This window comes from Ambystoma mexicanum, chromosome 1p (assembly GCF_040938575.1).
Source record: "Ambystoma mexicanum isolate Mex_15411 chromosome 1p, UKY_AmexF1_1, whole genome shotgun sequence".
Classification (NCBI taxonomy): Eukaryota; Metazoa; Chordata; class Amphibia; order Caudata; family Ambystomatidae; genus Ambystoma; species Ambystoma mexicanum.
Genome location: NC_090921.1, coordinates 28,968,504 through 28,991,960, shown reverse-complemented (window position 1 = coordinate 28,991,960; position 23,457 = coordinate 28,968,504). Strand labels below are relative to the sequence as shown.

The 23,457-nt window shown below is 47.9% G+C and overlaps 1 protein-coding gene across 2 annotated transcripts in view; it reads right to left on the bottom strand.

The window, feature by feature from the left end:
• LOC138565008 (uncharacterized) overlaps positions 1-21,613 on the bottom strand; it is a 58,054-nt gene extending 36,441 nt beyond the window's left edge. The window contains exons 1-2 of one of the 2 annotated variants that reach the window (XM_069642949.1): positions 21,562-21,613; positions 17,829-18,920 (exon numbers count right to left, since the gene is read on the bottom strand). In XM_069642949.1, coding sequence (XP_069499050.1) covers positions 17,829-18,855 — 1,027 coding nt within the window. In that variant the 5' untranslated portion in view covers positions 18,856-18,920; positions 21,562-21,613. The other variant, XM_069642948.1, reaches the window with a different exon arrangement.
• Between the last annotated feature and the right edge of the window lie 1,844 nt (positions 21,614-23,457).

Below are 23,457 nucleotides of genomic sequence, written 5' to 3'. Positions count from 1 at the left end.
GTTCTCTGTGCAAGGATCACCTGGGAGGAGAAAGGATCGGCATGAGAGGACTCTGTTGGGTGAGATGCAGTATTTGGCTTCCTCTAGGGAGGACATCTCTCTGACCTTGGGTGGTTGTTCTCTGTGCAAGGATCACCTGGGAGGAGAAAGGATCGGCATGAGAGGACACTGTTGGGCGAGATGCAGTAGTTGGCTTCCTCTAGGGAGGACATCTCTCTGACCTTGGGTGGTTGTTCTCTGTGCAAGGATCACCTGGGAGGAGAAAGGATCGGCATGAGGGGACTGTTGGGCGAGATGCAGTATTTGGCTTCCTCCAGTATTTGGCTTCCTCTAGGGAGGACATCTCTTTGACCTTGGGTGTGATCTTGGGTGGTTGTTCTCTATGCAAGGATCACCTGGGAGGACCCAGGGCATGAGAGGACTCTGTTGGGCGAGATGCAGTATTTGGCTTCCTCTAGGGAGGACATCTCTCTGACCTTGGGTGGTTGTTCTCTGTGCAAGGATCACCTGGGAGGAGAAAGGATCGGCATGAGAGGAATCTGTTGGGTGAGATGCAGTATTCGGCTTCCTGTAGGGGGGACATCTCTCTGACCTTGGGTGGTGGTTCTCTGTGCAAGGATCACCTGGGAGGAGAAAGGATCGGCATGAGAGGACTCTGTTGGGTGAGATGCAGTATTCGGCTTCCTCTAGGGAGGACATCTCTCTGACCTTGGGGGGTTGTTCTCTGTGCAAGGATCACCTGGGAGGAGAAAGGATCGGCATGAGAGGACTCTGTTGGGTGAGATGCAGTATTCGGCTTCCTCTAGGGAGGACATCTCTCTGACCTCCGGTGGTTGTTCTCTGTGCAAGGATCACCTGGGAGGAGAAAGGATCGGCATGAGAGGACTCTGTTGGGCGAGATGAAGTATTTGGCTTCCTCTAGGGAGGACATCTCTCTGACCTTGGGGGGTTGTTCTCTGTGCAAGGATCACCTGGGAGGAGAAAGGATCGGCATGAGAGGACTCTGTTGGGTGAGATGCAGTAGTTGGCTTCCTCTAGGGAGGACATCTCTCTGACCTTGGGTGGTGGTTCTCTGTGCAAGGATCACCTGGGAGGAGAAAGGATCGGCATGAGAGGACTCTGTTGGGTGAGATGCAGTAGTTGGCTTCCTGTTGGGAGGACATCTCTCTGACCTTGGGGGGTTGTTCTCTGTGCAAGGATCACCTGGGAGGAGAAAGGATCGGCATGAGAGGACTCTGTTGGGCGAGATGCAGTAGTTGGCTTCCTCTAGGGAGGACATCTCTCTGACCTTGGGTGGTTGTTCTCTGTGCAAGGATCACCTGGGAGGAGAAAGGATCGGCATGAGGGGACTCTGTTGGGCGACATGCAGTATTCGGCTTCCTCTAGGGAGGCCATCTCTCTGACCTTGGGTGGTTGTTCTCTGTGCAAGGATCACCTGGGAGGAGAAAGGATCGGCATGAGAGGACTCTGTTGGGTGAGATGCAGTATTTGGCTTCCTCTAGGGAGGACATCTCTCTGACCTTGAGTGGTTGTGCTCTGTTGTCAGGAATCGAGGGTGGAAGCTGTGGGATCGATGGACGCTCTAGTCCTCACCCAACATGGCTGCCTTCACTATAAATTTAGGCCCCGCCTCCAGCTCGGCGCGTTGTATCTGTGTATTGCTTACACTTCTACCAGCGCTCCGAGTAGCTCGTAACTTTTTTCCGAGTATTCCTCCTAGCTCTCGTTTTCGGCGTGAGCTTGTTATTTTCTCCTGTGTCCCACTACCCTTTCTGTCCGCTCTGTGTTCTAGTTATATGTGGTTTCTCGTAACCGACTATCTGTGTTCAGTCTTTCTCCGCTCGCGATCCTTTCGCGTTCCGCTTCTGGCTTACCTTCTGTTTACTTTTCTCCACTTGCGAATCCCTTCGCACTCAGCTCCTCGCTCTGCCTTTCTGAATCCTTTTTCTCCGCTCGCGATCCCTTTCGCGTTCCGCTTCTGGCTTACCTTCGGTTTACTTTTCTCCACTTGCGAATCCCTTCGCACTCAGCTCCTCGCTCTGCCTTTCTGAATCCTTTTTCTCCGCTCGCGATCCCTTTCGCGTTCCGCTTCTGGCTTACCTTCTGTTTACTTTTCTCCACTTGCGAATCCCTTTGCACTCAGCTCCTCGCTCTGCCTTTCTGAATCCTTTTTCTCCGCTCGCGATCCCTTTCGCGTTCCGCTTCTGGCATACCTTCTGTTTACTTTTCTCCACTTGCGAATCCCTTCGCACTCAGCTCTTCGCTCTGCCTTCCTGTACATTAAACTGCTTGCGGCCTCTATCTGCTTCGGTGTCCGAAGCATCTGACACTCCCGGCATTTTGAAGTGTCCTGACTTTGGAGAAAGCTCTCACCTTTCAATCCATCATAACTGAACCTTCTTCATCTCCGCCTGGGAGAACCTACCTTATACCTGGCCTGGAACCACTCCTCACCTTGCCTGCAGATCTTCGTTCAAGGGTTTTTTCTGCCGTTCCGGCTTTTTCCCTTGGGCACCGAGGCTGGCCCACTGGGAGCCCCCCACGGCAGGTATCCACTTCTGCCACGGTGGCCTCCGGAGGGGCCAGACCTTACTTGCACGATAAGAAGGTTAGATCACCTAAGGATCTTATCTCTAACAAGAAGAAGGAACGACCCCGGATCCGGACTACGGTAAAGGACTCAATATCAGAAGATTCAGGTGAGGAGAAGGGGGAGGTGGAGCCGAAGTCTGACAGCATACAACGCCCAACTACAAACATGCCATCTTTGGAACAATACCAGGAACTCGTAGCAGCTATACAGAACCTGACAGCTGAAGTACAATCCCTAAGGGCTGAAAACATAGTCCTTCGCCAACAAGTAGTGTTGCGTCGAGATGACCACGGAGACCTACCCACGATGCCTCTCTCATTCGGCAAGTATGATGGTCATCCAGGAGGTCTCAAGGATTTCCTGGACGCCTGTAAAGTATACTTCACATTCAGGCCTCATGCATATGAGTCTAGCCGTGCCAAGGTCGGATTCATAATTGCCAATCTCTCTGGGAATGCCTTATCATGGGCAACTCCACTGGTCTCCAATGATGATCCTTCCCTAAATGTCTACGATCAGTTTGTGACAGCCTTTAAGGATAGATTTGATAGACCTGAAGTTCTATACTCCTCATTAGAAGCCATTCTTGATGTCCGTCAAGGAAATACAGACGTGCAAACATATATCTCACGCTTCCTCAGACTGGCTGCAAAGGCGGACTGGCCGGACTCGGCTCAACAGACGATCTTCAGAAGAGGACTTCAGGATGAGATCAAGGATGAGCTAGCGAGGATAGCCAGACCACAGTCATTTCGTGACTTGATGACCTTGTCCCTCCAGATCGAGTTTAGGCTGCATGAACGCAGACATGAAAGGAGACGTCCACGGGGAACCTCACAGACGATAGGCCTGCCCTCCCAGACTCCCATCCAGAGACCGATATCATCCTCCGAAGAGTCAATGCAGATAGGAGCAGCTCGTGGACCTCTGACTCCTGAAGAAAGGAGACGGCGCCGAGAGGCGGGATTGTGCATGTATTGTGGATCCTCAAAACACCTGCTGAGAAACTGTCCCGAAGTTCCTTCTAGGAAGAAGGAAAACTTCCACCCCCGGGCTGTTGCAAGGGAAGTCTCGGGGGACCTGCCAGTTACCCTTGCAACCACTCAAGAACCCTGGCAGAGGGCGAAAACAGTAGTTTAATGGTTTTCAAGGTCCATGTGAAGTTATCTGAAGCGACATCAGTGGAGGTATTGGCAATGTTGGATTGTGGTGCCGCGGGTAACTTCATGGACATTAATTGGGCTAAGGAGAACCTAGTCGCTACCAGACCCAAGCCCAGACCCATACCTGTTGAGGGTGTGGATGGTGTTCCTCTTTCTTCGGGTCCTATCCTGTGGGAGTCGATTCCATTGCAGATTAGAGTAGGCAATCACCAAGAACTCCTAGTATTTGACCAGATACGTGCAGCTCATTTTCCTTTAGTTCTGGGAATACCTTGGCTGAGGAGACATAATCCTCTTATAGATTGGGCTGCCAACAAGGTGTGTTTCGACTCCCAATTCTGCAAATCAAACTGTCTGAATACTACTGCGGCCATGGTGGTGACTGGAGAAGGTTCCAAGGCTCCAGGCTACTTAATTGTAGCAACAGTTCCACCCCAATACCATGAATACACCGAAGTCTTTCTGGATACTCTACCTAAGCAGCTACCCCCACACCGGGCAGAGGACTGCTCAATTGACCTAGTGCCTGATTCTATCGTTCCTTTCGGAAGGATGTATCCCCTGTCCCTTCCGGAACGAAGGGCCCTCAGAGAATATCTGGACGCTAATCTACAGAACGGGCTTATTCAGGAATCCAAGTCATCCTGCGGTGCATCATTGTTTTTTATCCCCAAGAGGGATTCGGAGGAGTTGCGACCATGCATAGACTTCAGAGGACTTAATAAGATCACTATAAGGGATAGGTACCCCATGCCCCTTATACGAGACATCCTGGAGGCGGTTCAAGGGGCTAGGTATTTCACCAAGCTAGATCTAAGAGGGGCCTATCACCTCCTTAGGGTCAAGGAGGGGGACGAATGGAAGACCGCCTTTCGCACTCCGTTCGGCTTGTACGAGTATAGAGTCATGCCGTTCGGTCTTGTCAATGCTCCGGCAGTTTTCCAGAGGTATATGGACAAGGTGTTTGCTGACATGTTATATCTATCCGTGGTGGTATGCCTAGACGATATCCTCGTCTACTCCAAATCTCTTGATGAACACAGAGCACAGGTCAAGAAGGTGTTGAGAAGACTCCTTATCCATAAGTTGTTAGTTAAGCCAGAAAAATGTCAGTTTGAAGCCACTGCTGTGTCCTACCTTGGGTTCATCCTTTCTCATGAAGGGATCGAAATGGACCCAAGAAAGGTTAAGGCCATTCACGATTGGAAGGAACCCGGAAACATAAAGGAGCTACAGAGTTTTCTGGGTTTAGCCAATTTTTATCGGCGTTTCATCCCCAACTTCTCACAAACTGTGCTCCCCTTGACCTCTCTACTTAAGAAGGGAGTACGATATTCTTTTGAAGGAGAACCTCAGAAGGCTTTCCGACTCCTTAAAGAAAGATACTCCACGGCTCCCATCCTGATCCAACCTGACCAGACAAGACGATTCATCATGGAGACTGACGCCTCCATTGGAGCAGTGGGAGCCATTCTCCTCCAAGAGTCGGAGGACGGTCTTGAGCATCCTGTAGCGTATTTTTCCAAGACCTTAACATGTAGCGAACGGAACTATTCCGTATTGGAAAGAGAGCTACTAGCCATCAAGCTAGCTTGTCAGGAATGGCGTCATCTCCTACAGGGAGCTGCTCATAGCTTCTTGATTCGCACTGATCACAGAAATCTCAGGGTACTCCAGCAGATGGAATGCACCAATGCCCGTCATGCCCGATGGGCCTATTTCTTTCTACAGTATGACTTTATGATAACTTACATTCCTGGGACGGAGAACAGGAAGGCTGATGCCTTATCCCGAAGTAAGGGGGAAGTATCAGGATTATATCAAGGACATGACTTTGTTCTCCATAAGCTCAGGATTTTGGCTTCCACGACCACTTTTCTCAAGGAGCTTATACCCTTGTATCAGAGTTGCCCAGAGCTCGCGCACATTACCACCAAAGAGAAGGATGGATTGTATTACCATGAGGAGGCGCTCTATGTACCCACCCAGAAGCTTCAAAGAATGGTTCTTTCCTGGTGCCATGACTCGCCCTTGACAGGTCATCCTGGCATCAGAAAGACATACGACTTAATAAGTAGGGGCTTCTGGTGGCCAAGGCTAAGAAAGGACGTGAGTCAATACGTATCTACCTGCTCTGTTTGTGCTGCAAACAAGTATCAGACGGGTAGGCCAATAGGGTTGTTGCAACAGCCTCCTCTAGCAAATCGTCCCTGGGAACATATTTCCATGGATTACATTGTGGATCTTCCGGTGTCTTCTGGTATGACTGTAATTATGGTCACTTGTGACTCCTACAGCAAGTTGGCACACTTTTCAGCCTTTCAGCGACTGCCTTCAGCTTCTGAGACAGCAGCCGTCTTTCTCCGTGACGTAGTCCGCCTGCATGGTTTGCCTAGGACTATAGTCTCTGATCGTGGTTCCCAATTCACCTCAAGATTCTGGGCCACTCTCTGTCAGGTTCTGGGAATCCATAGGGCTCTCTCCTCGGGTTATCACCCCCAAAGCAACGGCCAAACGGAAAGACTTAATGCCAGCTTGGAACAGTACCTTAGGTGCTTCTGTAGTCCACAGCAAGAAAGGTGGTTTGAATTTCTCCCCCAGGCAGAGTTTGCTTATAATAATGCAATTCACACCACCATACAGATGAGTCCGTTCTTTTGTACATACGGTTTCAACCCACAATATCTACCCTGGGTTAACACACGATCGACCAAGGTTCCGGCCTTAGATGAGGCTCTCAGAGATCTGCACGAGGTACAGGAGACAGCCAAGAAAGCTCATCTAGCCAGCCAGGATGCCCAGAAGAAGTGGGCAGACAGGAGCAGACGCTCAAACCCCGACTGGAAGGTGGGACAATTGGTATGGCTGTCAACCAGATTTCTTCCCAGATGGGTTCACAAGGGGAAGTTTTCTTCTCGATTTCTAGGACCCTTTCCCATTGTTAAACAGATCAATCCGGTGGCTTTCAAACTTAAACTCCCGGATTCCCTCAAGAGGATTCATCCTGTCTTTCACACTTCTCTTCTCAAGGTCTACAAGGAAGACCCATTTCAGAGGCCTGTTCATAAGGGACGCCCTAAGGTTGATCCTGCTCCGGACGAGTACGAGGTGGCTCGTTTGATCGATTCCAGATATCGTAAGGGCAGGTTACAGTACCCGGTACATTGGAAGGGCTATCCTAAGGAGGAGAGAACCTGGGAGCCTGACTACCACATACATGCTCCTCATCTTGTAAAGAGGTTCCATCGTTTTCAGCCAGGCAAACCGGGGGGACCCCCAAAGAAGAGGGGGTATACTGTCAGGAATCGAGGGTGGAAGCTGTGGGATCGATGGACGCTCTAGTCCTCACCCAACATGGCTGCCTTCACTATAAATTTAGGCCCCGCCTCCAGCTCGGCGCGTTGTATCTGTGTATTGCTTACACTTCTACCAGCGCTCCGAGTAGCTCGTAACGTTTTTCTGAATATTCCTCCTAGCTCTCGTTTTCGGCGTGAGCTTGTTATTTTCTCCTGTGTCCCACTACCCTTTCTGTCCGCTCTGTGTTCTAGTTATATGTGGTTTCTCGTAACCGACTATCTGTGTTCAGTCTTTCTCCGCTCGCGATCCCTTTCGCGTTCCGCTTCTGGCTTACCTTCTGTTTACTTTTCTCCACTTGCGAATCCCTTCGCACTCAGCTCCTCGCTCTGCCTTTCTGAATCCTTTTTCTCCGCTCGCGATCCCTTTCGCGTTCCGCTTCTGGCTTACCTTCGGTTTACTTTTCTCCACTTGCGAATCCCTTCGCACTCAGCTCCTCGCTCTGCCTTTCTGAATCCTTTTTCTCCGCTCGCGAGCCCTTTCGCGTTCCGCTTCTGGCATACCTTCTGTTTACTTTTCTCCACTTGCGAATCCCTTCGCACTCAGCTCTTCGCTCTGCCTTCCTGTACATTAAACTGCTTGCGGCCTCTATCTGCTTCGGTGTCCGAAGCATCTGACACTCCCGGCATTCTGAAGTGTCCTGACTTTGGAGAAAGCTCTCACCTTTCAATCCATCATAACTGAACCTTCTTCATCTCCGCCTGGGAGAACCTACCTTATACCTGGCCTGGAACCACTCCTCACCTTGCCTGCAGATCTTCGTTCAAGGGTTTTTTCTGCCGTTCCGGCTTTTTCCCTTGGGCACGAGGCTGGCCCACTGGGAGCCCCCCACGGCAGGTATCCACTTCTGCCACGGTGGCCTCCGGAGGGGCCACACCTTACTTGCACGATAAGAAGGTTAGATCACCTAAGGATCTTATCTCTAACAAGAAGAAGGAACGACCCCGGATCCGGACTACGGTAAAGGACTCAATATCAGAAGATTCAGGTGAGGAGAAGGGGGAGGTGGAGCCGAAGTCTGACATCTGTGCAAGGATCACCTGGGAGGAGAAAGGATCGGCATGAGAGGACTCTGTTGGGCGACATGCAGTATTCGGCTTCCTCTAGGGAGGCCATCTCTCTGACCTTGGGTGGTTGTTCTCTGTGCAAGGATCACCTGGGAGGAGAAAGGCTCGGCATGAGAGGACTCTGTTGGGTGAGATGCAGTATTTGGCTTCCTCTAGGGAGGACATCTCTCTGACCTTGAGTGGTTGTGCTCTGTGCAAGGATCACCTGGGAGGAGAAAGGATCGGCATGAGAGGACTCTGTTGGGTGAGATGCAGTATTTGGCTTCCTCTAGGGAGGACATCTCTCTGACCTCCGGTGGTTGTTCTCTGTGCAAGGATCACCTGGGAGGAGAAAGGATCGGCATGAGAGGACTCTGTTGGGTGAGATGCAGTATTTGGCTTCCTCTAGGGAGGACATCTCTCTGACCTTGGGAGGTTGTTCTCTGTGCAAGGATCACCTGGGAGGACCCAGGGCATGAGAGGACTCTGTTGGGTGAGATGCAGTATTTGGCTTCCTCTAGGGAGGACATCTCTCTGACCTTGAGTGGTTGTGCTCTGTGCAAGGATCACCTGGGAGGAGAAAGGATCGGCATGAGAGGACTCTGTTGGGTGAGATGTAGTATTTGGCTTCCTCTAGGGAGGACATCTCTCTGACCTTGGGAGGTTGTTCTCTGTGCAAGGATCACCTGGGAGGAGAAAGGATCGGCATGAGAGGACTCTGTTGGGTGAGATGCAGTATTTGGCTTCCTCTAGGGAGGACATCTCTCTGACCTTGAGTGGTTGTGCTCTGTGCAAGGATCACCTGGGAGGAGAAAGGATCGGCATGAGAGGACTCTGTTGGGTGAGATGCAGTATTTGGCTTCCTCTAGGGAGGACATCTCTCTGACCTTGGGAGGTTGTTCTCTGTGCAAGGATCACCTGGGAGGAGAAAGGATCGGCAGGAGAGGACTCTGTTGGGTGAGATGCAGTATTTGGCTTCCTCTAGGGAGGACATCTCTCTGACCTTGGGTGGTTGTTCTCTGTGCAAGGATCACATGGGAGGAGAAAGGATCGGCATGAGAGGACTCTGTTAGGCGAGATGCATTATTTGGCTTCCTCTAGGGAGGACATCTCTCTGACCTTGGGGGGTTGTTCTCTGTGCAAGGATCACCTGGGAGGAGAAAGGAGAAAGGATCGGCATGAGAGGACTCTGTTGGGCGAGATGCATTATTTGGCTTCCTCTAGGGAGGACATCTCTCTGACCTTGGGTGGTTGTTCTCTGTGCAAGGATCACCTGGGAGGAGAAAGGATCGGCATGAGAGGACTCTGTTGGGTGAGATGCAGTATTTGGCTTCCTCGAGGGAGGACATCTCTCTGACCTTGGGGGGTTGTTCTCTGTGCAAGGATCACCTTGGAGGAGAAAGGAGAAAGGATCGGCATGAGAGGAGTCTGTTGGGTGAGATGCAGTATTTGGCTTCCTCTAGGGAGGACATCTCTTCAATACCTAAGTATGTAAAAGCTTGGGGTTATAATCTTTTTGTTCCTCAAGTTTAACATCTTGATGGGGGTAGAAACAATCAAACTCGGGCACTGAGAGAAACGAAAACCCCTCTAAAGCTCTGGAGACTTATAGAGCTAGAAGCGCACTTAACTCCCAAAGATTGGGTGAAAAGAAGTCTGAATAATAATTCCAACTCTAAAGAACTTTATTCCTTTATAGAATCCAGTCTTTCGATTGATCCGTATAATATTCCTTTCAAGAATATTATTAGGAACAGAAATAAGTGCGAGAACAAAAATCAAGCTAGAAAAACAAATGTTTACATTATGGACTTCAAGTCCCATAAACTCTGTACTGAGATGAAGAAGAGAGCTTATTAATGTGAATGATCCACACCTGAGGGAGACTGGGAGGTTTAAAAGGCCACCTCAGGTGCAGGCCATTAGTGAGCAGGGAGAACAGTGTGAGCAGTGTAAGCAGCCGAAGCAGAAACAGGAGGAGGAAGAAGACACCGGGATCACTAACGAACAGAAGCCAGTCCTGAGAGGGTCTTTGTCTACAGAAGCTTTGATTGCAGATGTTAGGCAGAATCCTATGCAGTTCCTTTAGGGAGCACTACAGAATATTAAGAATGCAGGTATGAGCAATAAATCCCCTTTGGTATCAGTCCACACCACAAAGATTTAGTTGGTAGCTGTGGCTAAGCAGTCAGACTTATCTCAAGAGGGAGATGAGCAGTATTCAGGGTTTACACAATAGGGCTACAGTACTATGGCACAAGGAAACACTGACCAAAGCTGTGTATTAAAAAGAATATATATATTTATGTTACACACTTCTAATTCAACACATTAATCACAGTTATTAAAGCAAGTTAAAATCAGTCAAGAAAAGTATACACAACTCCCTGGTTAAATTGTAGACAAGTTTCAGCAAGAGTGAAAACTGAGCAAAACGGCACAGTGAAAACCAAACACACATGGCACTCTAGCAATTTCTCACAAGGGAGGGAAAGAACAAGTTACACAGGAAAATACTCATAGGCACCCTAGCAACACTTCCCAATAGGTTTGTGAACAAGTTTAGGCAAGGCAGTACTTTAGCATGTATAATACTTAGGTGAAAACCGAGCAAAATTGCACTTCACAAGTTTTAAAAGTGGGAAGGAAAAGGTGGTTATAAGAGTTAGGTGCACCAACACAGTTCTAGTTGAGAAGCAATCTAGAGAAGGCAGTTATAACAGATTCAGCCAGATTCGATAGGCCCGTGTCAGAGTCAGTGATACAGGGCAAAGAGCCCAGGAGCAAAATGTTCTTGTAGCTGCTGTCGTCTTTGTTAAACGATTCAAAAAGGTGGATGCATAAGGTGAAAGACAATGTTAGATGCTAGGGGCGGGAAACCCAGTAGGTAGGTAAAGGATTTAAAACACCTTTAACGCTACCAAAAGAAAAGGGAGGCCTGGCGGAACAAAGTACCTTAAAAAGTAGAAGAGGCTCCTGCGGTGGCGGTTGTTCCTGGCAGTTCCTGCAGTTCGGGAGATCCAGCAGAGGAAGAGAGACTCTAGTCGTGGTGGAAGGTTCGAGTTACTGCACTGCCCAGGGGTGAAACCAGCCACGGTGCTGCCAAACGAAATAAAGGTACGCTCCTTTAAATTGCGGTCTGGGTGGACGGGTGCCTGGCTACCCGGTCTCAGAGTGCAGGGCACTGGCGATTCGACCAAGGCAGGTCCTGGAAGGCGATTGGCAAACTGGTCCCACCAGCTCAAGGGAAGAAGGCTCTTGCAGATGAAGATCTTCTCTCGTTGTGTGGAGAAAAGTGGTGAGACACTGCAGCAGGACTTCACCGATGGTTCAGTCGTTGCAGATGTCTTTGACCTCTCTCCTCTTCGGCTTCTTAGTTCCAGTGGCAACGTCTTGCTCTTCCAGTCCTCAGGACCCTGCTTTTATGCAAAAGGATCCCCATCTATACGACCTAGCTGTCACTCACACAGTGGAGTAGTCATCCTGGCGGGAGACCCTCCAGCCTATCAGGGCAGAGTGCGACATGGGTTGCTCAGGCAACCCTGTCCAGGGGTCCTACTCCCCCTCCCACACAGTGGTTCCACCCCAGACTCAGTGGCGCCGAAAGGAGGGCTTCTTGGCAGAAGCCCGCCTAAAGGACGAACAAAGGATCCCCGACCTGGGTTAGGATCTTATAGAAAGACACGAGAAAGAATTTATATAAAAGCTCTGGCAAATAAAACCTACCGGAGTAACGTTAATATAAGAATAAACCGGCGGGATGTTAGAGGCTGTCAGTAAATGTCGTAGCCTCAAACAATGGGAAAATCCCATAGGGAAATATTCATGGTCGAATATTTTTGGTAGTAACCACTGCCACCAGCCAGAGACTTATGAGAGAGGGACTGTACGGTACCCTCTCGAAAATGAACATAAGGGAAAAATGATTAACCCTTGCCAGTACCTCCATAGTAAGATGGGTTGTACTGGTTTTGTTCATAAAGATTGATTAGTAAAGTCAATGGGGACTTTACATGCCCTGGGAGACAGTAGTCAGTCCCAGGGTATGGAGTCTATGGTTGGGGGTCGCTACGACACCCCTGTGTCACTGCACGGAGGGTGCTGTCTACCACATGTGGATAAAGATGGTTCGCATGAGGGTGATAAACCCCATAGACATTAAACACAAAAATAACCATAGCAAATATGCCTAAGAGTGGGAAAAAGAGTCTCACTCTTAGCAGGAGAAAAAACAAACCCTTCAAATCCAGCAAAGCTGCTGGGGGACTCTATAGGTAAGGGAAATTAGCCATACAATGAGAATTCTCCCTAACAGCAGAGGTCGCGCAGCAGGAAAAGTGAGGAGAGGGAAGCTTTCCCCCCCCCCCCGAAGACCTGTTTTGCAGAGGCTGCACAGCGGGAAGCGAAAGTATGGAAAGCTTTCTTCCCAACACGGTTGTTTCGGGGTGGCCCACAAGCACCAGAGCGCCTCCGGAGCAAAGGAAGCTCTGTTTGAAAGTGGCACGGGTAGCAGAAGACATCAATTAGCAGATTGTAACGTTGCAAGATGTCACTCTGAGCATTGAGGAAATCGGACTTGCACGCCTTACCCGGTTCACCGCCTTATAGTGACACCGAAGTGCTCAGCAACCTATTGCATGCTCAAAACAAGCATTTTCAAGTTAGAAAACGCTTGCCAAATGACTGTCTTTAAGCCTGTGAGTTTATGTAGAACCCAGCAACAAGATAGGGCAATACTCTTAGAACATAATGCAGACAATCATTACACAAGACAAAAAAAGCAAAAACAAGGCAAATCAAAACCAATAGATATTGCCAAAGTCAGGAGGGGACTAATGAAAGTTCCAAAGGTTGTAAAACGTATTGCCCATATTTGAAGAAGCACATCACAAAAGCTGGTATAAACCCACATTGCCAAAGCCAGAGGAAAGTCATCATTGTCAGTGTTTGGTTCATAACGCAGCAGGGAAACAACGGCAGGAAGGCTTCCCTTCTGGAAAAGCTTGTTCAGAAGGAGAGGAGCATAACTTGCAGATGTTTTGGAAAGTACAAAAGAGTACCAAAGAGCACCAATGTGAATCTTGTCTTCCCCGAAGAGTTGCTAAAAGTCTGATGTTGTAAAGTAATGAACACTGCAAAGCTGTTGTAAGCTGGACTTAACCACACAGGCACTTGTTTGTAAATTACTATTCGGGCACAGGACTATACCCGAATAGCGAACCTAAAGTAGCAGGCCTGGCATGGGCATAAACCAGGCGTGATTGAAGTAGTAGGCCTGGCATGGAAGTAAACCAGGTAGAAGCTGGTGAAGTGCTGTGAAGAGCGTTAAACAAATTATACTGACAAACCTTAATTGCTAAAGAAAGAACTGTATAGAACTGTGCTGATATCTTCAGAAATAATAAGTTGTTGCAAAGCATCTTGACAAAGACAATTTATGTTGATACTGATGATCTATGGAACTATTCTTTCTTTGGGGAGAATATTACTTCGAGTCTGACTTTCACAAGAGGGTGATAAAGAACCTTTGTTGAACCATGGGAGTGTTGGAACGTTTTGTTGTCAAGTTGGGAGTCACAAAGAATGGTGTTAGAACTTTTGTTACAAACCAGTATTTCCTTAATTATTTTGGAACTGTGGAGCAGAATCCTGCTTGAATCTGGGAAAGGGGAATTGACCCAGATCATAAAGAAAGACGGTTGTCATATTATGAAATTAACTGTTATATATGTATTGCCGTTGAACTGTCATTCATTACATTGTTGAGTTACGGTATGTATAAGTGTGAGGGAAAGATGTCCTTTGTTAGAGGTTTTCCTTTAGTTTCATTTAGGCAGGGAAATCCTCAGGATATGGACAGCGAGGCGTTTAACCAACCTTTGAAGTTAATAAAATGGCATCTTTTGTAAAACCTTTACAAAGTTGTCTGCCTCGCATTTTTGACCGCTCACAGGTGTGTGCATTCTTCTCCCTGTCACTATCTCGGGCAGGGAAAAGTGGTGATCCTTGCTGGCTGCGTCCTCAAGCTGAACAAAGTCAGAGGGAGACAATGCAGCCAATTCCTCCCCAACGTAGTACATATCTTTGACAGTTTACTCTTCAACAGTCCATTCAATTTTTCTACAATCTCGTTGGCCTGAGAATCATATGGTATCCAGGCATTGTTTTTTCGAATACCAAAGTTTTGGAAAACAATGCATCGAAAAAATGCTGTTTTATTTAGGTAAAGTTTTTTTTTACTATAGTGGTTTTTAAGGGTAAAAACAACAGGGGTTTGGGGGTGGACCCCCATTAAAGAAATGTAAATACATTTTTTCGATGCATTTTTTTCAAAACTTTGCCATTCGAAACTATGGCATTCGAAACTTTCACTAGGAAGCAATAATATAGGATTATAGGACAAAATAAGTCGGTGACTGAGCACCCTTTTAACCCACAGCTCTTTCTCTTCCTTGAACGCCTGTCTTTGTAGCTCAATTATTTGCGTGAGCGGTACCGAGCTATATGGGATTGTTAGCTGCAACTGTTTATTTGACACCTCAGGGTACGTGGCGACATCTGGGTCCCTTAAATACGCTGCTTCTTTGGCGGCCTTCTCTGCTACATCATTGCCAAGTGAAGCAGGGTCTGTGTTTTGAGTGTGGGCTGCACAATTAACCACTGCTACTAGTGTGGTGCAGGACAAAGCATAGATTAATCTCTCCAACAATACTGCACATACGTACCATGTGACCTCCTAAATCCGCTCCTTTCCGATCTGGATAACCCTGAATGTACGGTGGTGGTCACATATACAGAATTAGAATATATGGTCACTAAACATCCTTCGGATGCTTCAATCGCTGCAATCATTTCTGCTGCCTGGGTTGAATAGTCTGTTGGTAACCTCTTTTGAACTACAACCTCATATTCCCCATCTACAAGGCGCACACTGCTGCACGTGTGTGTCTCTGGCAAGTCTCCTGATCAATCATTGATGACCGATCAATGAAGAGGACGTCTCCTTCTTCCAGTGCATCCTCCCTTGCTCGTAGTAAATCATCTTCAGGACCATTCAAATGTGACACAATCATGCACTTCCTCACCTTGTTGGACAGGTATTGCAATAAACCTGGCAGGGGCTCTTTGTCTCAGAATGAATTGGTTGAAATGATCAGACATCCAACCAGGCAGAGCAACAGTAAGAGAAAGGCAAAACAAAAAGGCACTCTGCACAATTGAGGCACCAGGTATGAACCAGCAGTAGATCGGACACCAGTAAACGTTACCATTTCTTCTGCCGGCCTCAATCCCACAAAATGGTGGCACTCACAATTCACAATCCTTAAACCTCTGATCCATAGGACTACACAATCCCAATCAGATGCACAGCATGATCGCGTGGAATTCTGTGAGGTGCAATCAAGCGCTCCTACTTCCTTTCCTGCACCATCCTAACAAAATGATGCTTGCTTCTTTCTGCTTCAGTCGCAGCAATCAGGCAACCCTTAGCCCCTGCCATTCAATCACTCTGCTCTTTCACAGAAAAGGAGTTGTTTGATCAGAATAAAAAAGTAGAAAATTATCATTCTTATTGCAGAGGTAGCCTAAGAGGGATCTAGTAGACATGAGAATTGCTAGGTCTTGTGACAATCCACCGAATACTGACATTTCTTCAATCTCCTTGCCTTCAGGCAATGCTGGATCCCGCCTGAACACCACAGTCAAAGAAGGGCACACCATTTTTGTTTGTGGTGAGGTATATAAAACCAAGAGGAACTTTGAATCTAAGAGAAACTCCTACGCAGGGAGAAGAAAGAATCCTACACAGAGGCAAACATCTGGTGCAAAGATGTCCTTGAGGGCCAGAGCCACGCTAGACTACAGAGCCAGCGGTAGCATGAGTAGCGAACAAGTTTTTCGCAAAATGCTCGAAGACTGGTGTAATGACTGATGGGGAAGCCAAGGTTGAGAAAGAGAGAAGCAACCATCTCATCTGGTGGCACGACCACAAGGAAACTGTGGCGGGCCTGGTAAGCAACACTGTGACCAGACTGCAGAAGGGATCCTGGATCCCCGATTTCTGCATGAGAAATGCATTTAGCACAGACGAGCAACAGCAGAGAAGCAAACGCTCCCAAAGAGAGAACCCAATTGAAATGCACGATCATTAATAATGAAGGCTGGGGATGAAGAAAAGGTTACGGGGCCTGATAAACCTTAGGAAGGAGAAGGCAAGCCTATCAGAGGACCAGAGGGATCCAGAGAGCCTTAAGAAATTGATATCCCACGCTGGGAAAGCCACAAGGAGTAAGGGAGACAAATAAAACCCCAAAAGACAGAGCTCAAGGATACCAGAGAGCCAATGGGCTTTGGAGAGCCCTAAGAAACCAAAAGATTTTTTATAGTCGAGGCTGGTAAAGCCACGTGGGTTACAGGAGCCAGATAAATCGAAAGAGAGATCAAGCACGCCGATCCGGTGGCCAGAGGATTTTGGTGTACACTGAGAAACTGACAGACTTAACACCCATGGTTTAGAAAAGCAGAGAGAGGGTTACGGGAACTTGAGAAACCCGAATAATGTGGGGCCGGCACCAAAACAAGACCCTGCCACATATATACTAAAGGGCTTTGAGAAAGCCCTAGAGTGATAAAAACATTGTCAGAACTATATTTGTTAAAACCTTCATTTGAAAAGACATTCAGAATTTGATGAACTTTTGTTGTAAACCTTCTTATAAAAAGAGATCCAGAGTGCGATGCATTATTCTTTAAAGTTTTGTTTTGGGAAGAGACCCAAACTTGACTAATTTTAAACCTTGTATTTCCTGAGGAACTTTGCAAGAAATTTGTTAAACTTTTACAAGTCTGTAAAAAGAATCCAGTATTTCATGAACTTGCAAAAACCTGCTTGGAGAAGGACTCCCAAGTGTTGGACCAGGCAGAGGTCCATGGCAGAAGCCTTGTCCTGGTCTCCTTTTAGCTTGGTTTTCTAAAGTGGTCGGGCTAGTTAGTTGGTTGGGATTCAGACAGAGGACTTTTGACTTTGAATTGCACTCCATCGTTTTGTTAGATGGGGAACTTCCCTCATAGCGATGGGGCTAGCTAGGGATTTTATTTTTCTTTTGAATAAATATCCTTGAACATATCAGTCACTCGTCTGACTCCTTCTTGTGATTCGCCACAGTGCACATTTATTGTTAGTAATGCCATGTCAGTTATGTCTTCCAAAACCTTAGTTCAGCAATATACCTACCTTTGCCCACACCACCACGGCAAAGGAAGCTTAGCACTATACAAATGGCATGCAACCAAACATATGCATTTCTATTGATTACCATCTATAGACGTGGTAGAGAATGACGGAACTTCTTAACCCAATATTTCCCTACTCTGTACCCTGCACATTTTCTTGCGCAGTTCACCGCCACCAAAGAACCCAACTGCATGTCAAATCATCCTACCCGTCCACTATCGCACCTTGGACTAAGCTCCAGATACTGCTGCTTTGAGAAAATAGCATGGCTACAAAGGACATTTGTCTACAAATATCAAAGACCAGCACAACTTAACACAAAGCGCTCAACTAAAAGGTAGAAGAGCGTGTTAGGGAACTAGTACAACAATCTCCATGAAAATAGTCTCAGTACATATTACATGTCAGGCAACCGTCCTTGCATAATAAAACCATACCTTGGATAACTTTGAATGGTGCAATCTGTGGGTTGGCAGCTTCATCTGTAGGAACGGTATCTTGTGCCTGGGATATTGAAGGCTTAGCTGGAAGCTGTCCATAAGAACACAATGGCTCCAATTTGCATCTCCGATCTGGACTCTGGCCATCACAAAATGCTTGTTGCAAGACGCGATTGTCCTCAGGCTCTTTCTTAACAGGGCACAACAATCTAACTTTGAATCTCTGATCTGGCTCCTGCTCGTCAGTAAACATTGGTTGCATATGCAGTCTTTCCTCTGGGCTCTGTGCATCAGTAAAACTTGTCTGTATGGACCTGCTCGGTTTTTGGACTTGCCGATCGAATAACGATGGTTCATGGTCCTGGCTCTCCCCATCTGCAATCACTGGCTGCGTGCAGTGAGTCCGCTTTCTCTGCTCATTGATGAGCAATGTCTCTATGTGCAGGTTCTGTTGGCTCTCCCCATTAGTAATGACTGGATGTATACTGTTGTTCTGCCCAACAGTAAACACTGGTTGTATGCACTGATTTGGTTGTTGAGCCTGTAAACATAGGCTTGCATCCCCTGGATTGACCGGCAGAGGAGTTGTAGGACACACATAGAGATCACAGTCGCTGTCTGTTGGTGAACAGACCCTCTCTACAGCTGACACAGACATTTCCTGACCCTTTGTTACCCAGATTTGTTTAATAATCTCTGCAACTTTAACAGGCATATCCTCCAGGATACACTGCAAGTGATTCATTGTAGCCTGGAGGTGCAGTAGCATGGCGAAGATGTCTGTGTTGGGAACATGTCCTGCGGGGAGTAGAGGATAATACATACTTTCTGGGTTTTGGCAAGACCCCTCATCTATGGTATCTGACAGTGGCTTCCCGGCCTCCTCACTCAATGGCCTTGCCCAGACATCAGCATCCATCATTCTAGACTCTTCAGGGTGGATGAGAACCTCATGTATACTGCCTTGAGTAGAGGCATCACCGGCTGGTAGCTTTGTTGCTAAAAGGTCAGACGAGCACTGCATATTTTTTCCTCAATGTAGCTCTTCTCATCTTCATTTAGATTTTTAGATGTCAAAGTCAGCGCACTCTGGAGAAAGGATAACATATGGCTTTAACAAAAAGGTCAATGGTTAAAATGTTCATGCAACAAAGGGGGATGGACGATATCTTCAAACACTAAATAAGCATAATTAATGGAGGTCTGTAGGGATATTTGTTGACAGTAGTACTGCTCATATAGTATCCAAATGAGATGCAAAAGCGGACAGCCACAACCTGTCGATAACACGTGTAATCATTTGTGAATTAATCAATGAATGAAAAGGGGATTCATGCATCATAGACACACTGTGTTATTTTCTGTGAGATTCTCAAACAGACTAGCACCAGCTGAAGACATTGTAAGGTGTAGCAACAGGAAGTTCCTTCAGATAATTTGGTAAAGGAGACCCGACTCCAGAATCAATGTCTGGAGAGCCAAAATGGGATACAGGGCAGGAGGGCATCGGAGTCATGGCCAGGACAGCGTAATTACTATTCCTCGCTACCTTTCTGAAGAGATGTCTCATTACCCTAAGCAACCCGCGTACACCAGTTATACCTCCTTCAACCAATGAGTGCTCTCTCACGTTCAAGAACACCCCTCGTTTAAAGATACCCAATGCCAACCAAAAGGATCTAGCCAACTACCTACCGCCCTCCCCCATTCCAAAAATGTTGTACTGACTCAACTACAAAATCACTGTGAGGGTCATGACCGCTTCCACGACTGAGTTCAGAGTAACCAGAGGCCATCAGGCTCAACACCAGAATATAACTGGTGACCGGCCAGTACCATACAGTAGCAGTTACCATCCTGATCTCCCAACATCCTACTTTCCCGTTACAGCAATGCATAGGAATAAGTGGAACAGCAGCAGAGTGGGTCACGTCATTCGCCAGGGACCACTGCCCAACACTCCTCCTTGCTTTAGCAACTATATGGGGCTCCGCCAGGCTCTCCCCCTTCCCCCAGGAACTTGAACACCTACAGGAGACATGTCGTTGGCGGAATTCTTCTGTGAAGAAATTATGATGTGGGTCAGGAAAGCAGGGGACAATTGTTGCAGATTGGAATCATGTAGGTTTATTGCAAGCAAGCATGAAATGCGTTTCTTGGTTCAGGTCTTCAGTCACAGGTAAGAGGGTAAGGTAAATTGAAGGGAACATCCACCGGCACTTCCAGTCCCAGCAGCTCCACGCCCGACAGTTGCTGCTGGAACATTCACTTTGGTTTCAAGCATAACAATACATGTACCGTCATACACACAGCACAGAGACACACAGCATCAGAGAGGACACACACACACACAGCAGAAGGATACACACACAGCAGAGAGGATACACACACACAGCATCAGAGAGGACACACACACACAGCATCAGAGAGGACACACACACACACAGCATCAGAGAGGACACACACACAGCATCAGAGAGGACACACACACACAGCATCAGAGAGGACACACACACACAGCATCAGAGAGGACACACACACACAGCATCAGAGAGGACACACACACACAGCATCAGAGAGGACACACACACACACACAGCATCGGAGAGGACACACACACAGCATCAGAGAGGATACACACACACACAGCATCAGAGAGGACACACACACACAGCATCGGAGAGGACACACACAGCATCAGAGAGGACACACACACACAGCATCAGAGAGGACACACACACACAGCATCAGAGAGGATACACACACACAGCATCAGAGAGGACACACACACACACAGCATCGGAGAGGACACACACACAGCATCAGAGAGGATACACACACACAGCATCAGAGAGGATACACACACAGCATCAGAGAGGATACACACACACAGCATCAGAGAGGACACACACACACACAGCATCGGAGAGGACACACACACAGCATCAGAGAGGATACACACACACAGCATCAGAGAGGATACACACACAGCATCAGAGAGGATACACACACACACAGCATCGGAGAGGATACACACACACAGCATCAGAGAGGACGGACACACACACACACACACAGCATCGGAGAGGACACACACACAGCATCAGAGAGGATACACACACACAGCATCAGAGAGGACGGACACACACACACACACACAGCATCGGAGAGGACACACACACAGCATCAGAGAGGATACACACACAGCATCAGAGAGGATACACACACACAGCATCAGAGAGGACACACACACACACACACAGCATCGGAGAGGACACACACACAGCATCAGAGAGGACACACACACACACAGCATCGGAGAGGACACACACACAGCATCAGAGAGGATACACACACAGCATCAGAGAGGACACACACACACAGCATCAGAGAGGACACACACACACACAGCATCAGAGAGGATACACACACACACACACACACAGCATCAGAGAGGACACACACACACAGCATCAGAGAGGATACACACACCCCTTTTAGTTCTGGATTCGTCTAAAGGAGGGGGGGAGGGGCACCATGCGAGGTGGCCTATCTGGCTAACACACCGCTTCCTGTGTCAGAATGGAAGCAAGGCGAGGATCCACTCTGCCGTGGCTCGGGGTGGCTAGACCACTGCAGCCTGGGGCGGGCACTGCACGGCGGGCGGGGCCTCGCGCTGGGCTATCTGGGGATCGCAATCGCGAAGGTTCCGGTGGGCGCGGGCACTTACAGCGGGGCCCGAGGAGAGAGGTCCCCGGAAGTGACGTCACGCACGCCGCCTGCGCAGGCAGGCAGGGCATCCGGGACCAAGGGGAGCAGAGTCAGCACAGGGCGTGGCGGGGCGCGAGGTCATCCCCGCACAGAGCGGAAGCTGCGCCGCCCACTTCCGGTGCAGGCCCAGAGCCTGGCCTGGCAGCCCTAGCCTAGCAGGATTGCCTGGGGGGCCTGGGGAGGGCAGGGCGCCGCGTGTGTGTGGCTGCTGAGCTGCTCGGCTTGCCGCCTGTCACTGACACATGCTACAAATACAGAAAGCAGTGCATACACTTTCACCTTAGTATATACTTTCAGATATTAACTGTAGGATATTAAATATAATATATATTCATTTTATTCATTTGCATTTTTAAAGCGCTCACACAACCCGGGGGCATCGAGGCGCTGTTACAGAATGTTTTGTCTTAGTTGCATATTTTTAATGCGCTTAAATACCCAGAGGTTTCTAAGTACAGAGGGCCTCATTACGAGTATGGAGGTAGCCTTTGCTGCCTCCATATTGAGCTCCAGTACCGGGTTCTGTGAATGAGGAATTTCCAGGTCATTCCAACCTTCGAGGACCCGGTAGTTCCTCATGCACAAAACCATTCCCCATTCCCATTTGAGCCCCCATAGGGCTCAATGGGGATGAAGCTAATAACGGGCCCGTTATTAGCTCCTTGATGCCCTTGCGGGACCCGGAAAGGACGTCTGGTTTTACCAGACGTCTGTTCCGGGTCCCGCAAGGGAACCTCGTAATCGCGCATCCCGTAATGAACGGTGCCGGTCCCGTACCGGCACCCTTCATTACGGGACCGCCAGGGTCGTAATGAGGCCCAGAGTGTTGCTTCGTGTCGTCTTGCTTCCAAGGCGAGCACGTTGCCACTGAGCTATCCTCCTGGGACAATATATGAATTGGTTGATAATGAAATCTGTTGAATGAACTAAGATAAGCAGGGGGTGACAAACAAGACAAACTTAGAAACAAATAAAGAAGGAGAAGGGAGGGGATGATGCCATCATAAACAAAAATAGTACAATCTACATCAGGTAGCGATGATTGAAAACATTCCATATGTTAAATTTAGATAACATTCTGGAAGATAGTGTAAAACAAATGTCAATTCTATGGAATGAGCTTGTAGAATTGCACCATAAATGGTACGATCATTTCTGTGCATTTTTCCAGTTGGACACAATAAGGTGAAATGCAACATAAACAATAAAATTAAATGACTCAGTGGAGGAAATGGATGACATGAAAGGATTAGCTAATACACCAATCATAACATTCCACAGTGAAAATGGTCCTTGAAAAGAAAATATATTTTGTAAAGAATTCCATACTTCTGTCCAGAAAGAAAAGACAAATTTGCAATAAAAGATTGAGTGGGTAAAATCAGTAGTAGGGGATAGCAAAGACCAAAAATATTATGATTAGAATTTGTAATTTTCACTACTCGGTGAGGAGTCAAAGGCTACCCTAGTTTTTATATACATACATGCCCACCCTCCCGATTTAGGCGGGAGACTCCCGACTTTTCGTGAAAATATATTGCTATTTTTCACATTGTCCCCCCAAAATTACTTCTAGTCCCAATGCATCCCTATAAGAAAATGTGCAACTCCCGATTTCTCTGATGAAATCACCCGCCCAGATGAGTTGGAATGTTGGCATGTCTGCATATGGCATGACGGTACCAAAAATGACGTCCCAGAATGAGTCTCATCTAGGACAGAACCGCAAGACTTATCCTTGCACTCAAGCCCTGGGACCGCATCTCCCCAGCGCTGAACTCCCTCCACTGTCTCCCCGTGGCTGCAAGGATCAAGTTCAAGACCCTCTGCATAATCCACAAGGCTTTCTGGGACC